General features: G+C 38.1%; 1 protein-coding gene across 1 annotated transcript in view; it reads left to right on the top strand.

Moving 5' to 3' along the window:
* The window catches only part of Btaf1 (B-TFIID TATA-box binding protein associated factor 1), an 88,859-nt gene that overhangs the window by 28,544 nt on the left and 42,875 nt on the right, over positions 1 to 17,440 (top strand). Inside the window, exons 7-14 of the mRNA XM_040745067.1 lie at positions 1,529 to 1,658; positions 2,115 to 2,183; positions 4,080 to 4,169; positions 4,915 to 5,010; positions 5,098 to 5,274; positions 10,300 to 10,440; positions 11,102 to 11,226; positions 14,741 to 14,861. Of these exons, the coding sequence (XP_040601001.1) occupies positions 1,529 to 1,658; positions 2,115 to 2,183; positions 4,080 to 4,169; positions 4,915 to 5,010; positions 5,098 to 5,274; positions 10,300 to 10,440; positions 11,102 to 11,226; positions 14,741 to 14,861 (949 nt within the window). The remainder of the gene's footprint in view (positions 1 to 1,528; positions 1,659 to 2,114; positions 2,184 to 4,079; positions 4,170 to 4,914; positions 5,011 to 5,097; positions 5,275 to 10,299; positions 10,441 to 11,101; positions 11,227 to 14,740; positions 14,862 to 17,440) is intronic.

Here is a 17,440-nt window from a genome sequence, read left to right as displayed (position 1 = left end):
ACTGGGCCTAGTGTTGCACACACACCTTTAATCCTAGTATTGGGAGGCAGAGGCAGGCTGAACTCTGAGTTTGAGGCTAGCTTGCCTGGTCTACAGAGCTAGTTCCAGGACAGCCAGGGCTATGCAGAGAAATCCTGTCTCAAAAAACAAACAAGAAATAAAAACAAAATGATGTAAGAGGAGAAAAATTCAGAGAAAGTAAGACTATACTTTAAACGACATTACTTTTTTTTTTTTTTTTTTTTTTTTTTTTTGGTTTTTCGAGACAGGGTTTCTCTGTATTGTTTTGGAGGCTATCGGTCCAGCCCAGCCTCGAATTCACAGAGATCCGCCTGCCTCTGCCTCCCGAGTGCTGGCATTAAAGGCGTGCGCCACCACCGCCCGGCGACATTACTTTTTCAATTCTTTTCTTTTTTTGGTTTTTCAAGATAAGATTTCTCTGTGTAACAGTCTGGTTGTCTTGGAACTTTCTTCATAGACCGTTCTGGCCTTGAACTCACAGAGATCCTCCTGAGTGTTGGGATTAAAGGCATCTGCCACCAATGCCTGGCCTTTTCAATTCTTTTAATGACATATAAAGGTAGTTTTGTTTTTGTTGTTGTTGTTGGTTTGTTGGCCATGCTGACCTTGAGCTCATTAAATAAATGTCTTTCCGCTTTTTTTTCCCCCCGAGACAGGGTTTCTCTGTACTGTTTTGGAGACTATCCTGGAACTCACTCTGTAGACCAGGCTGGCCTCGAGGAACTCACAGAGATTTCCCTGCCTCTGCCTCCCAAGTGCTGGAATTAAAGGCGTGCAAAATCAATGCCCAGCTGTCTTTCTGCTTTTAATATTTATCATTAGGCTAGCCTTTGTATTTTTTTTTCAAGTTATAAGACAGTACTTTTCTCAAATTTTCTGCATACTTTTTATCAGTGGCCATTTCTGTATACTTTTAAATTTTTTAAAAAAATTTCATACAACATATTTTAATTATATTCTTTTGACTAATAATCATATATCATATTACTTGGCCTATTTGTTTTCTCTAGGTTGCAAAAGCCTAAAACGTTAATGTCATGCTAGATTAAGTTGTTGATTTAGAAGGGTTTAACATTAAAGGGAACTACTTATAGAGCTAAAAGAATGTTAGACTTGAGATTCAATTTGAAAGAAAGGATTCACCAACTTAGAGAATAGTGGGATATATTTTGTTCAAAAATACTAATGTGTTATTTTAATTGGCACATAAGTTTTTGTTTTGTTTGTTTTAAATTATTTTTATTTCATGTGCTTTGGTGTTTTGCCACGGGTGTTGGGTCCCCTGGAACTGGAATTAGAGACAGTTGTGAGCTGCCATGTGGGTGCTGGGAATTGAATCCAGGTCCTCTGAAAGAGCAGTCAGTGCTCTTAACCAGTGAGCCATCTCTCCAGCCCAACACATAAGGTTTTCAAAGGAAACTACATAAGCAAAATTATTGTATTCATTGTGTTATGAATCATTCATATTTTCCTTAATTTGCTTTAAAATTGGTAACTTCTCTTTTAGCAATGATAGCACTGATGGAGAGCCAGAAGAAAAGAGACGGAAAGTAGCAAATGTTGTTATTAATCAAACTGCAAATGATTCCAAAGTCTTGATTGATAATGTTCCAGAAAGTTCTTCTTTAATTGAGGAGGTATATTGAAATTGTTTATAACTTTCTTTTTATCTTAATTATTATTATTTGTGCGAATATTTTGCTGCATGTATGTCCATGCACTAGTTGCATGACTGGTTTCATGGAGTTTAGAACAGGCTGTCAGAACCTCTGAAACTGGAGTTATAGACAGTTGTGAACTGCCATGTGAGTGCTGGGAATTGAACTTGGGCTCTCTAGAAAAGCAGCCAGTGTTTTTAACTACCGAACCATCTCTCCAGCCCGTTTCTTAAATGTATACATTGAGAATATTATGTTATTTGTCAACCAAGAGAAATGTATTAATAAATGTCTTAACACTTTATTAGTAAAACATTTAAAAATTTTAAAGCTTTGTTGTTATTGCTAATGCTGCAAATAAACACAGTTTATTGAATTTCTTAAATTCTTAGTGTAGAGCTTTGATCTAGTACTAATTTTATCTTTCTTATTTAGACAAATGAATGGCCTTTGGAAAGCTTCTGTGAAGAACTTTGCAATGACCTTTTTAATCCCTCCTGGGAGGTAAAGCATCTTCCTCTGAGTTCTGTTTAGTGTTAAAGGAAACAATACCAAGGATAGAAAATTTGCTAAGATTCCTATTTTCCCCTTGTATCTCTCTTAGGACATAGGGCATATCATATAGTTTTATTGTCTCTTTTGTGTGTATGGTGGGGGTAAGGTTGAAACAGGGTCTCCTGCTGACTTTGAACTCACAGAGGTTCCTCTACCTCTGCCTCCTGGGTGCCAGGATTAAAAGTGTACTCCACCACACAAGGTTTGACTTCTAAGTAGAAATTTTTAGTCCCCCCCGCTCCCCCCAGACAGGGTTTCTCTGTGGCTTTGGAGGCTGTCCTGGAACTAGCTTTTGTAGTCCAGGCTGGTCTCCACTCACAAAGATCCGCCTGTCTCTGCCTCTCGATTGCTGGGATTAAAGGCTTGTGCCTGCCACCACCGCCTGGCTAGACTTTTTTTTTTTTTTTTTGGTTTTTCGAGACAGGGTTTCTCTGTGGCTTTGGAGGCTGTCCTGGAATTCGCTTGGTAGTCCAGGCTGGTCTCGAACTCACAGAGATCCGCCTGCGTCTGCCTCCCGAGTGCTGGGATTAAAGGCGTGTGCCACCAACGCCCGGCTAGATTTTTTTTTTATACTTTTCTCATCCTTTAAATTATGTTCTGAAGCAAATAGTTCATTTCTCATTCTTTTTTTTTCTTTTGGCTACCATAAAAAATTGTATTTTTCTCATAGATAGTAAAAAATTAGTTTTCATTGAAAATGGACAGCTTTTGGGGATTAGGGTGGCAGTCCCATTGTGGTTCAGTCTGGCTTTGAACTTGTGACATTCTTGACTCAGCCTCCTGAGCTCTAGGATTACAAGTGTTTACCACTATATCATGCCTACAGTTGGACAGTTCTTTTTGATTTGCCAGAAATAGTAATTTCAGTGCCTGGGTGTGTATTTTAGCAGTACAGAAGCCTGTGTGTGTCATAGACAAGGCCCTGAGCTCAAACCTAAAGATCACTCCCACCATCAAAACAAAAACAGTTTTTGAAATTGGACACATCCAGAGTGATATGGCTGTTGACAAGGTAGTTGTTTTCAAACCAGTTTCATAAGTAATTTAACCTCCAAAGTATTTCTTTAAAAAAAAATTCAGATATATCCCATTATGTAGAACAAGTGAAATGAAGCCCTTGGTTGAATTATTAGTTGGTTATCTCAAATCTTTAGTTAGCCCTTGAATTAACAAACGAGGCTTTGGGACCTAGGGATGTAGCTCATTTGTATAGCACTTTCTTAGCATGTATGAGATTCTGCCTGGGTGTTATCAGCATGGAAGAGAGAGAGAAGAGAGAGAGAGAGAGGAAGAGGGAGGAGAGGGAGAGGAGATACTTTCTGTGTATCTTAGTACAAAATGCATATTAAAAGCATGATTGGCCGGGCGTTGGTGGCGCACACCTTTAATCCCAGCACTCGGGAGGCAGAGGCAGGCGGATCTCTGTGAGTTCGAGGCCAGCCTGGTCTACAAGAGCTAGTTCCAGGACAGCCTCCAAAGCCACAGAGAAACCCTGTCTCAAAAAACCAAAAAAAAAAAAAAAAAAAAAAAAGCATGATTATAGGCCAAGTGTGGTAGCACAGCCTTTAATCTCAGCACTAGGGAAGCAGAATCAGATCAATCTTTGTGAGTTTTTGGCCATCCTTGTATACATAGCAGCTTTCAGATCAATTAGGGTTACAAAGTAAAACATTGTCTCAAAAGGAAGTAAGGAAAGCAGGAAGGCAGGCAGACATACATAATTACATTTTAATAGATATTTCTGTAACATCAGTGCTGACTGGGAAACATTTTCATATTAAAGAAAAATTAAACTTGACTTCTTTAACTTTTGACCTCTGATACTTGCTTCCTGTGTTTTTTTAGGTTCGACATGGGGCAGGTACTGGACTTAGAGAAATTCTTAAAGCTCATGGGAAAAGTGGTGGTAAAATGGGAGACAGCACTTTAGAAGAGGTAAGTGAATTAAAATTATGACTTAGTCAGTCTCTGTTTCCAACTTAGGGGGAAGTAACAAAAGTTACATACCATAAAGTAGGGGTACAAGGTAAGCGGAAGTACTGTGTAAAGGTAAGAAAAAAAAAGTAAGAAAGATACAAGTTTGTAGTCATAGATAAGTCTAGGGAACAGAGATATTCAGAAACACTGGAGTAGATAAATTGCAGAAAGGAGCGTTTGAGCAGGATATAATGCAGTAGAGAGCAGAGTGAGGTGAACAAAATGGTAATGGTCCCAGAGCAACATCTGTAGGAAGAGACACTGAGACAGCATAGATACCCGAAGACTTGATACACAGTAATCTAAAGTAATGCTTTTCCCTTTGTTTTCTTGGAGGTGGGGGGTATTTGAAACAGCCTCACTATTTAGCCCTAGCTAGCCTGGGACTCCCTGTACCTATCTTGCCTGGAGCTCACAGAGATCTGTCTGCCTCTGCCTTTGCTTCCTGGGTGCCCAGTTTATAATTAATTTTAAGAGTACAGGTAACATACTAGAACCATGCATTTTGATATAGTGTCTCTGAATATATAGAGGACATGGCTACATCTAAAGAGGGTATATGGAATTCTTCCACAGTTTGGTAACTGTTTATTCTGCTAAGATAGTCTGTCCCAGTATTGTGTTTTTGAACCTAACTCCTCCATTATACTTCTAGTACAGAGTTGATTTTTACCTATTATTAAAAATGATTGTATCTTAATAGATGATTCAGCAGCATCAAGAGTGGTTGGAGGACTTAGTCATTAGACTCCTCTGTGTTTTTGCCTTGGACAGATTTGGAGACTTTGTTTCTGATGAAGTAAGTATCTTCCTAGTGAAGCTTTGCCCAGATTGTAAATTCTGCATAAGTAAATTTTCTGCATATGACTTTTTTTCTGTTCTGTAGGTTGTAGCACCAGTTCGTGAAACTTGTGCTCAAACATTAGGTGTGGTTTTAAAGCACATGAACGAAGCAGGAGTTCATAAGACTGTGGATGTGCTTCTGAAATTACTGACCCAAGAACAGTGGGAAGTTAGACATGGTGGCCTGCTGGGAATAAAATACGCTCTGGCAGTTCGTCAGGTAAATAACTCAGTTTTTGAAAGTGCATGTGAGGGCTTTTCCAGTCTTAGGTGCTTTGTTTGTTGTGATGGCTATGCTTGATTGTTTGTTTGCTCCTTTGTTTTATGATCTAGGCATGTAGCTTCACCTGGCCTGGAGCTTGCTGTATAGATCCAGGTGGACCTCAAAATTGCAGAGGCGGTTCTGCTTCTGCCTCTTGGGGTCTGAGATTACAGGTGTGTGTCGTCATGACAGGCTCAATTGCCTTCTTGAGAAAGTATCACAGAAATAGGTGATGCTATTAGCATTTTACAGAGAAATCAAAGGAGGTTTAGTTAACATTGTTTGTTGTAACTAATTCAGTGCATTTCATAGTTTCTTTAATTGTTTAAACTCATGGTCTGAAGTCTGTAAGTTATGCAGGAGAAACATGTGCAGAAGAAATAGGAAACCCATCCTAGGAAACTTACAGCAACCGTCAAAGCAAGCAATCCACACATCATGTACTTTTTACCTTATTCATCAGTGTTTTTCTTTATTTTTTGTAAGAATGCTTAGAAAAAGAAAATACAGGTACTTTACTGTTTACATATAGGAAAACAAGTTCTAAAAGTTAGAAGTCTTGTTTAAGATTGTACAACTAATTAGGTTTAATACCAAAAGTCAAAACTATATGGCGTATCATTTTTTGTTTGTTTGTTTGTTTTAATAGAGTGTCTTATAATCCAGTGTTTGTTGTGTTTTCAGGCTTCACCCAGGATTAAAAACGTGTGTGTGTGTGTGTGTGTGTGTGTGTGTGTGTGTGTGTGTGTGTGTGTGTGTGTGTGTGTGTGGTCTACTGATGAGTATTAATGTTCTCTCCACAGTTTACTGAAAGTTTTGATATACTCGTTAACATGTCATGGTTAGCATCTGGGTTCCTATGTGGACTCAAAAGCTTTTTTAATTTATGACCCATAAATCTTTTACAAAGTTGAATGCTAAAATGATAAAAGGAAGTGGCATAGTATCCCAGGCCTGTAAACCTAGTGCTTGGAGTCAAACCTGTATGCTTCAAAGGCCTTATCCCAGTTTTTTATAGACAGAGGCAAAAGGATCAGAAGTTCAAGGTCACCCTTAGTTACAGTATAGCCTGGGATGCACATGAGACCTTACCTTTAGAAAAGAAAAAGAAGTAATGAAATAAACGAGGAGCTGCAGAGAAACAAGTGCTGAACCTTTACTTACCAGTGTGTCATTTCCTGAATGCTTTCTAGAACTAGCCAACATTGACAGGATCTTATGAGATTATCTTTTTTTTTTTGATGCTTTGAATTAAATATTCTTCTGTTCTCTTGCTTATTAGTCCAAGAATGAAACCTCCCTTCCTATCCCTGAAAGACTCTAAAGTTACTTTAAAGGTTGTCTTTTTCTTTTGTTATTTTAAATGGCCAGCAATAAAATATTACCTTGTGATTTCTGCCCAAAAGCCCAGCTTTCTACTTCTTTGTTTACCCTTTCTGCTTTGTTACTTGCTTTTCTCAGCCTCTTTAATTCTTGCAACCCAACTATCAAATCTTCAAATACAACCTTTTTTTCTCTTAGAGCTTCTGTAGAAAACAGAATGAAGATACATGGGGGAGGGCCTAGGTCCTGCCCCAAATGATGTGATAGACTTTGATGATCCCCCATGGGAGGCCTCACCCTTCCTGAGGAATGGATGGGGGTGGGATGGGGGGATAGAGGGGGGAGCGTGAGGTCAGGAGGGAGAAGGAGCTGAGATTGATATGTAAAATAAGATTGTTTTAAATTTAAATAAAAATTAATTTTAAAAAATTGTAAAAAAGAAAACAGAATAAAAAATGCCTTCCTAGTGTTTGAAAAGCTGTGCGTATTTCATAATAAGAATAATTTTTTTAATTTACTTTTTAAGATTATAATTACAGGGGTTAAGAACACTGGCCGCCCTTCCAGAAATCCTGAGTTCAATTCCCAGCAACCGCATGGTGGCTCACAACCATCTATAATGAGGTCTGGTGCCCTCTTCTGGCTTTCAGGCAGAACAGTGTATACATAATAAATAAATCTTAAACAGATTATGATTACAGCATTTCTCGCTGCCCTTTCTTCCTTCCAACTCCTCCACATACCCCTCCTTGCTCTCTTCCAAACTCAGTTTTTTCGTTTTTTCTTTTTTTGAGACAGGGTTTCTCTGTATTGTTTTGGAGGCTGTCCTGGAACTCGCTCTGTAGACCAGACTGGCCTCGAACTCACAGAGATCCGCCTGCCTCTGCCTCCCGAGTGCTGGGATTAAAGGCATGTGCCACCACCGCCTGGCCCAAACTCAGTTTTTTCATTAATTGTTATTGCATGCCTATATGTATATGTATACACATTTCTAAATAAACTTGCTTGGTCCATATTATTAATGTTACTTGTATGTATTCAGGGCTGACCATTTGATATTGGATAACCAATTAATATGTTTTTCCCTGGGGAAGACTTTATCCTGAAAGACTAGTTTTTTAAAAATGACTTTTAAGCTGTCATGGTGGCGTGTGCACGCCTTTTGAATCCTAGTAGCACTGGGGAGGCAGAGTCAGGTGGATCTCTGTGAGTTTGAGGCCATCCTGGTAGAGTGAGTTCCAGGACAACCAGGGGTATTACACAGAGAAACCCTGTCTCAAAAAGACAAAAACCCTGTTTAAAAAGACCAAAAAAAAAAAAAAAAAAGACTTTTATTTATCACTTGTCTGACTAATAAGCTGACTCATCTCCTGAGAAGCATTTGTTCCTCTTTTTTGTTTTCATAAATTTTAAGTTAATACTTGGCTAATGTACAAAGAATTGGGTCTCATTTTGGTATTTTCATAAGTTAATTACAGAATGTAACAGGCTCTGGGATAACACTTTATTCTAGCTATAGGTGACTAAAGATATTACTGCAGGGAATTCAGATGTTTAAATAGGAATGGAAAGGGCTCACCATCAGCTCAGTTACAAGGGACAGTTTACTTTTTGCCAGATTTTATAATCCTACCTCTGACATAGGGGTCCTTCCCCATGGCCTTGGTTTTTAGCTTCCTGAGATTCTTCTGCTACTCTTTATCTCTGCCTGAAGCCTTGTCTCCCTCATCGTGTCTTTGGCCTGCTCTGACTGTTCCAGGTGCTTCTTTTTGCCATCTTCTTGGTCCTGTTATCCTTTCCCTGAAGCCTGATCCCCACGTACGTACGTACGTATGTACGTATGTATGTATGATGTATTTATATATGTATTGTTATTCTCTTTATGTTTTTTCCCTCATCTCAAATAATTCCCCCTTTTGTTTTTATGACACAGATGTTTCATTTCCTTTTCTCATTTCACCTTAGTCCTCCTCTCATAGTCCTCTTTCTATTGGTGTGGTCTTGTGAGTGTAAGGGCACCCCTTCCTCTTATTGTAGCCTTCATATCAGAGAAAACATTTGATATTTGTCTATCAGAGTCTGGCTTAGTTTGCTTAGTATAATGATTTCCAAGTCTATCCATTTTTCTGAGGTTGTCACACTTTCATTCTTCCTTATGGCCAGATAAGTTTTTTCTAAATTTGTTTGGGTACCATATTTTTGTCACTTACTCATATGTTGATGAATGTCCAGATTGGTTCTATATTTTGGCTACTGTGAATAGTGTATCATTGATCACAGATACCACGGATATACTAGAGTCTTACTTATCACCTAATGCCGCGACAGGAAGGATTTCTTACTGAACTGGAATACTATCTCTTTGACTGTCTTAGCCAGCAATTTCTTGGGAGCCCTCTGTCTGTCCCTAACAGTGCTGCCTACAAACGAAAGTTTTTTGTCCTGCTCTGTCCTGTAGCCTTTTCCAAATAATTACTTAGAGGCTTATGTTATTAATGCTCAATCAAAAGCTCAGGCTTATTACTAGCTCTCACATTTAAATTAACCAGTATTTCTCTCTGTTTTGCCAGGTGGCTCAAGGCTTGTTACCTCATTATCTGCACACCTGCTTGTTCAGCCGTTGGCTGGCATCTCTCTTGACTTCCCCCGCTCCTCATCTGAGTTCTCAGTTTGATTGTTCTGCCTAACCTTAACATGTCTGGCTATTGGCTGAATAGCTTTCATTATTAACCAATTAGAGGAATACATAAAGTATACAGAAAGATCATCCCATAGCATCTGGCAATGTTGGTGTGGGGATTTGAACTCAGATCTCCATGCTAGTAGAGCAAGCTGTTTCACTACCCAGTTCCTCAAAACCAATTTATTTTTTTGTTGTTGTTGTTTGTTTTTTGAGGAAGGCTATCTTGTAACTTGTTCTGTAGATCAGACTGGCCTTGAACTTGCAGAGATCCACCTTTATGTCCACATACAGCATTTATAGTATTGCTAGGAACGGTTCTGATATTTAAGTTACATCCAGTAATAAAGTACTTGATTTTTTTTTTCTTATTCAAAACAGGGTTTGTCTGTGTAGCTCAGAATGGCTTGAACTCACAGAGATCTGCCTGCCTCTGCCTTAGTGCTGGAATTAAAGGCGTGCACCACCTAGCTAATAATCTTTTGTTTTGTTTGATATGGTTTTATGTAGTCCTGGCTGGCCTAGAGCTCACAGATACCGGGATTAAAGGTGTATACAATCATGACCAGCCTCTATAATACTTGATAGCTTTTTTTTAAAAATTAGTTTATTTTTTATTTTATGTGCTTTGGTGTTTTGGCTGCATGTGTGTCTATGTGAGAAGAGGGGGTACCTTGGAACTGGAGTTATAGATAGTTGTAAGCTGCTATGTGGGTGCTGGGAATTGAACTTGGGTCCTTTGGAAGAGCAGCCAGTGCTCTTCACCCCTAAGCTTTCTCCAGCCCCAGTACTTGATAGCTTTTAATAAGTATTTGGAATCTTTCTCTAGTGTAATTATTTATGTAAGCTTCTGCTAACTTCTGTTTGTGTTTCTTTTCCATTACAAAATTACTGGGATATATGTTCAAAGTCAATAGAGATGTTTGAACGCAGTAATTACACCATAGAAAATTAGCCTGTTTTGATGTACTATTTTGCAGGATGTAATTAATACTTTATTGCCTAAAGTTTTAACTCGAATAATCGAAGGACTCCAGGACCTTGATGATGATGTCAGAGCTGTTGCTGCAGCATCCTTAGTGCCTGTAGTAGAAAGCCTGGTGTACCTTCAGACACAAAAGGTATATTAAGTTTTTCAGCATTTTCTTCCTATGGTACATGTTTACATTTGGTATGGAATAGTAGAAAAAACATTGAGTTCTTGTTATTTTATCTCCTACACCTTTTATAAAAATTCTCTTGTCTCTAATATTCCTCTGATGCATGCAAGCTTGATTATGTGTTGTGTATTGATTGGTACACAATATACAGAAGTTCCTTGAAAAAGAAACAGCTATTTCATCTTAAATTCTCTCCTTATGTTTAAAGATGTTAAATTTTAATTTTGATTTTATTTCTTAGGATTTTAACCTGATCTCATTGTTAAGAGACTATTAAATATTAGCTACATATGATGTTAAAAGCATTATTTTATGAGCTCAAAAACTAAACTTGTATTTTCATGATTGTTTATATAACTTAAATTCCCTGAAGTTACCCTGCCCAGTAAAACTCTTCTTAGAGAGAAAATCATAAGAGTGGAACGGTGTTGAAAAGAGGGTAGAGAATTGTTAATGGCAAGTAGTGTCTTTTCCTTGATGATACTTAAAGGTGACATTTTCCAAATTCATTGGAATTATATATTTGGCTGACTCGTTAGTGACCCTTTGGATATAATTTGGTAGGATTTATGAATTTGTTTTGTGTGTAAGTGATAACTTTTCTTAAAATTTGATATTACAGGTACCCTCTATTATAAATACTTTATGGGATTCTCTCCTGGAATTAGATGATCTAACAGCTTCAACAAATAGTATTATGACTCTTCTTTCATCCATGTTAACTTACCCTGAGGTCCAGCAATGCAGGTAATTATTTCTTATTAGTGCGATAGAATAGTAAGTGTTTATATATATCTTTACAGTAGATTAAATTTAGACTATTCTAACACCTTTAAGAACAATATTGTATATTGAGGGTACCACTATCCCTCAGGAAGTTTTTTCCTTCTTCTAGCTACTAGAACTTTGAGACAAGAAAGATTATTTTAGTGGGAGATTGCCTAACGTAAAAAGCCCCAAGTTCTAGCACTGCACTCACACAAGTAAAGAAACCTAGAATAGTTGTTTTCCTTACCTTGGCTATTAGTTTATAGTTCATTAGCTTATGGATCTAAAGTAGATATTTTAAATTAATTTATTTTAAAAACAGCCATTTTGCTGGGTGGTGGTGGCGTTTAAGGCCAGCACTTGGGAGGCAGAGGCAGGTGGATCTCTGAGTTCCAGGCCAACCTGGCCTACAAAGCGAGTTCCAAAATAGCCAGAGACACCCTACCTTAAAAAACAACAAAAAAACAAAACAAAAAGCAAATAAAAAAACAAACAAAAAATCAAAACAAAAAACAGTCATCTTAGATCCTGGTGATGGGGGCACATGCCTTTTTTTTTTTTTTTTTTTTTTTTCTTTTCAAGCACTTACTTTTTTGATATGAATGTTTACCGGCATATATACATTCATATATGTGGAAGTGTGTGTGTGTGTGTGTGTGTGTGTGTGTATGTGTGTGTGTAGGATGTATATTTATGGGTATTATGTATGTGTGAATGTATTGTGTATGTGTGTGTGTGTTTGTATGATGTATGTATGTATAATGTATGGTGTATGTATGTATCCACTGAGCTAGTTCTGTAGCCTGTAAACTCCCATTGCCACGATTCTAGTCCATGCTCTTCTCACCGGTTCTCTCAAAGCGGCAGCAGACACGACCTTGCAGTTTCAGTCCTGTGTTCCCTGTAGAGACACATGTGTAGGCAACATGCCTGTGCACATGAAATAAAAATAAATAAGTTTAAAAAATAACCACAGCTGGATTAAATACACTCATAGATACATATACACATACATGCATGCACATATATACACACATGTGCAGGGAACATATTAATACTAAAAAATGGCTTTACACACACAGAGACATATATACACAGGTACACACATGTACACATACATGCAGGGAAAACAGCAATGCACATGAAATAAAAATAAATAAACTAAAAAAACAAAAACAGAAACAAAAAGACCATGGAGTGGCCAGCTGTGCAATGCTATTCTGGGCAGGTACTGATACACATGACCTGGGAAGTCTCGGTGCCTGCACACATGTGATCATGTGAGCACCAGGAGGGCACAGCCCTGACCTCAGGTCACACAGGGTCTCTGACGTAGCACAGACTATAACGGGACACACATAATCTGGGTGTCACACACCTTTTATTCCAGCGCTCGGGAGGCAGAGGCAGGCTGTTCTCTCTGAGTTCCAGGCCAGCCTGGTCTACAAAGTGAGCTCCAGGACAGATAGGGCTGTTACAGAGAAATCCTGTTTACAGCAACCAACCAACCAAACAAAAAAAGTCAGTTATTTCTAGTGATGGCCCAGAATGTATATTTTTAAAATTTAATATGCCAGAACAATGTTATTGTTACTACTAACAGTATTCACAAAAAATGCAGAAGAAATGTTATACAGCTTTTTAAAAATTCACAAACAGGGAAGTTACTGTTCTTACTCTAGTGAGTTTATTTAGTGAAAGTTCCTATGATTATGATTTTTAAAGCAACTTCTAGCTGTATGAATGAATATTTCAGTGAAATTCAAAGTATGTTTTTCCATACTTCCATATATTACCAACTAGTAGTAGTTAGTGCAGAATCCAGGCTGGCAGAACGACATGCAAGTGAGTTCCCATGGAAGCTGCATCAGAAGACAGCAGCTGACAGTGGTAGTCACATGTGGCCTTTTCCACTCTTGACAGCTTCTGTGACTAATACAATACAAAGGGATTAAGTGAGTTCATGCAACAACTCTCCCAAAGCTTTAAAGTCATCGGTTTTAAATTACTTTAAACCAGAACTTAAGTAAATCTCTTTGAAGGGTTAAATACTGAACATTTTTAGTTGTGAGCCAGTCTTAGCTGAAACTATACTGCTTTGTTACTGTAATCAGAAAACTGCCAGTATACAATACATAGAGGATGTGTTCCAGTAAGACTTTCACTTAAAAAAAAAAAAAAGTCTGTAGATGTAGCCTGTAGACCTTAGCAGGTGGTACCAAGAAAACTAAATAATGTAGGTTTGGCGAGATCTCAGCAGTAAGAGCACTGGTTGTTCTTCCAGAGGACCCAGGCTCAATTGCTGACACCCACATGCATACATTAGGGCTCACAGCTATCTGTAACTTTAGCTCCAGGGCTTCCAGTGCTCTCTCTCCTTTGGTCTCCATACATGGAGGCAGAACACCCATACACATACAAAAAAAAAATTCAAAAACTGTGGATAATATAAGAAACTTGTACAATATAATAAGATTTCTGATAATCCAATGTGAAATAATGTAGTTTTCCACCTTTTTTATTTCAAAATTGGTCTTATTAGAAAAATTGCACAATACGCTGTGGTAATTGGCAGATACTTTCTAGCTTACAAGAAGAATTGCCACATGTCACTATTAACAAGTCTGTGTTATGCTTTTATGTGCTGTGAATCACTCATGTCTGCGTGAGTGTGTATTTAAATTGTAACTTTAAAAATAAGTGCAAGAAGTAAAGTTCAGGCATACTTGCAAAGGATGAAAATAGCATTAAAGGGATCCTGTGAGGGAGGCATAGCAGGTGACAGATGGTGGTGTTGATACTGCCATGTCCTTTTTTTGTTCCTACTTTTTTTCTTTTAAGGGATGTAGTTCAAATGCTACTTAAGAATTACTTCCTCATTTGAGGTACCTTTTAGAAATGATTCCTGAATGTGGCAGAAATGCTATGATTCGAGTTAGCCTAGTTCCTCCATTTAAAATCTTCTCCATGAAGGAAGAAATGTGAGTCTTCCTAATCTAGAAATTAAGCCAGGATAACAAATTTCAAAACTAGTATTATCTTTTAATCTCTTGCTCATTTGAGTCCTGCAGGAGGAATAGAAATTATGAGTAGCTAGTTATACATTAAGGTTAGCCCTTGGAATGGAAAGTAGTTATGGGAACCTGGTTGTGTAGCTAGGATATATTTTTTTTCTTCCCATTTTCTGGGAAGAACAAAGTTATGATTGCAGATATATTGGAAAGTTCTAACTTGATGATGGTAAATAAAGCATTAATGTCTTAGAGAAACCTATTATTAAATCTCTAGCCTTTATTGGCTGCATTTTCTCTATCTTTTGGTATTACAATAACATTTCTGAATGAATGTTAAGTGAATATTCATGAAAATTGGATCTTTTATTTATGAAAGAGCCATGTCATCATCACCAGGTTCATACAGCATTTATGTTAGATATCATACTTATGGAGTTCAACTGAGAATGAGTAAGATTAATTTGTGTTTTCTTTGTTAGTATTCAGCAGTCACTCACAGTTTTAGTTCCACGTGTTTGGCCATTTTTGCATCACACTATATCTTCAGTTCGAAGAGCAGCATTGGAAACTCTCTTTACATTGTTATCAACACAGGACCAGGTAAGAACGGATAATTGTAAATCGCAACCTCAAAACTTTTGTAAATTAATTTTATAAAACAGATCTGATCATTGTCGCATCTTTACTATATATCAAAAAATCAGGATGCTTGGGCATAGTAGGTGTGTGGTAACCATATAAACATAAACCTATCAATATGAGGTCAGAAGTATTTTAGAATTTTGTTTTAGTTTTATATTCTCAGAACTTGGAGTAATACTTAATACATAGGAGATAATCAATAAATATTTGTTAAGTGAATTATTAAGTATTTACTTCTTTAGGAGGCATGTTAGTCTTTATTTATGGTTGCTGGGTGATTGGCAAAAATCATCCCAGGTTATAAAGGTTGCATTTGAAACACTGAAGTAAAATTCCTTGAAGACTGACTATGGTATTCAAATTGTCTTCCCTTAAAAATTATTGTCAAAGAGCATGTGCTTCCAAGGATCATGTAATTCATCAGTCACATACGGAGATTCCTACAGAGTTCACTCAGGTCATATTAGTGTATGAGTGGTGAGCTGATGAGTCCTGTTTACATTCCTAGTTTTGAAATAATTCTGGGCATTGAAGAAAATATGTCAGAATACCAATAAAGTGTTAAGTGTTTGAGTCAAATCGCTTTTTTTTTGTCTGTTTGGGTTTTTTTTGTTTGTTGTATTTTGTTGTTGTTGTTTTGTTTTTTTTTTTTGAGACAGGGTTTTACTGTGTAGCCTTGACTGGCCTGGTACTTCTTAATGTTAACCAGACTGGGCTCCAGCTAGCAGACATTTGCCTGCCTTTGCCTCATTAGGTTTATTTTTATGTGCATGCCTGGTGTCCTACGAGGTGGATGCCGGGAATCAAATGCAGGTCCTTTGCAACAACTGCTTTTTGTTTTTTGTTTTTTTTCTTTTTTGGTTTTATGAGACAGGGTTTCTCTGTATTGTTTTGGAGGCTGTCAGTCCAGCCTGGCCTCGAACTCACAGAGATCCTCCTGCCACTGCCTCCCGAGTGCTGGGATCAAAGGCGTACGCCACCACTGCCCGGCTGCAACAACTGCTTTTAACTGCTGAGCGCTCCAGCTCCCATGTTCTCTGCTTCTTGACTGGTGTGATGTGACTAGCTGCTCCAGGCTCTTGCTGGCTTGGCTTCTTCCCTGCCATGGGGGAACTGTCCCTTCAACTGTGGGCTCAAATATATTCGCCCTTAAGTTTCTCTGCCAGAGGATTTTTATTACAGCAACAGTAAAAGAAACTAAGACACTTAATTTTGTTTTTAAACATGGTCACCTTTTACCCAGATGGTTGTGGCGCATGCCTTTAATCCCAGCACTAGGGAGGCAGAGGCATGTGGAATTCCAGGACAGGCTCCACAGCTACACAGAGAAACTCTGTCTCAAAGAACCAAAACCAAACCAAAACAAAGAATAACCACCCCCCCAACACAATAACAAAAAAATCAAAACAAAATCTCCCAAAACATGTCTTTTTTTTTTTTTTTAAAGAATTGATCTTGCTGTGTAGTCCAGTGTGGCCCTCAACTTATTTGCCTTAGTTTCCCTAGTGTTTGGATTAGAAGTATGCATCACCGCTCCCAGCATACCTATTTTTCCAATTTATGTACTTTCTTCTGTTTACATATTTATAAAATTATTATCTTCCTATCCCTGGAAGAATTCAAGTTACCCGTTAGAACAGTTTGGAAGCACTTAAAAGGTAGAGACAGGTGGATCTCTGAGTTCAGTGCCAGCCTGGTCTACAGAGTGAGTTCTAGGACAACCAGGGCTTCACAGGCAGAAGCTCTGTCAAAACAAAACAAAACACAACACAACAGTTGGGGAACTGTAACCTTGGTTATTTTCAACTGTTCAGTAGCTTGTTCTTGTCTGCTATCGTAAACCTCTGCATTTATCTTGATATCTGGCTTGCATCAAGCTGATGTTACTCTGTTTCCTTATTTACCCCAGAGTTGACAGCATTTCTCAGTCTGCCCTTGTTATCCAACTATAACCATGTGTACTTAATCAGGGTATCTATGCATATGGCATACCCCTTCTACAAATTTACAGACACACATGCATGAATACATGACTCACCCAAATCTTTTTCTAAATGTGAGCTCTCTTCCTGTTTATCTTCAGGGTACTCGTTTCCTTTAGGGAACAGGACAGATCTTCAGTGTCTCTAAACTATTTTAATTCTGTAACTTTCTTAGTCTCTCTCTCTCTCCCTCTCCCCCTCCCCCTCCCTCCATCCCCCCCCCCCCCATAGGTCAGAGGACAGCTTTCTATGTCTGTCATTGCTTGGGCTCCATCTTTTACCTTTTTGATTTGAGACAGGGCTCACACTGGCCTGGCATTTTGCAAATCTGCCTGCTTTTGCCTCTCTCGTTACCCTATTTTGTTTTTATTTTTATTTTTATGTGTATGTATGAGTACTTGCATCATTTATGTGTGCCCCTGAGGCCAGAAGAGGGTGTCAGATCCCTGGAGCTGCAAGTGCAGTAAATGCTCTTAACCACTGTGTATCTCCCCAGCCCTAGATTTTTGTTTTTGTTCTTTTTCCTTCCCTTTTTACCTGTTTTAAAGATGTGGG

This window comes from Mesocricetus auratus, unplaced genomic scaffold, assembly GCF_017639785.1.
Source record: "Mesocricetus auratus isolate SY011 unplaced genomic scaffold, BCM_Maur_2.0 Super-Scaffold_4256, whole genome shotgun sequence".
NCBI classification, from domain to species: Eukaryota; Metazoa; Chordata; class Mammalia; order Rodentia; family Cricetidae; genus Mesocricetus; species Mesocricetus auratus.
Note: the sequence above shows the minus strand (reverse complement) of the source record. Positions and strands in the feature narration are given on the sequence as shown.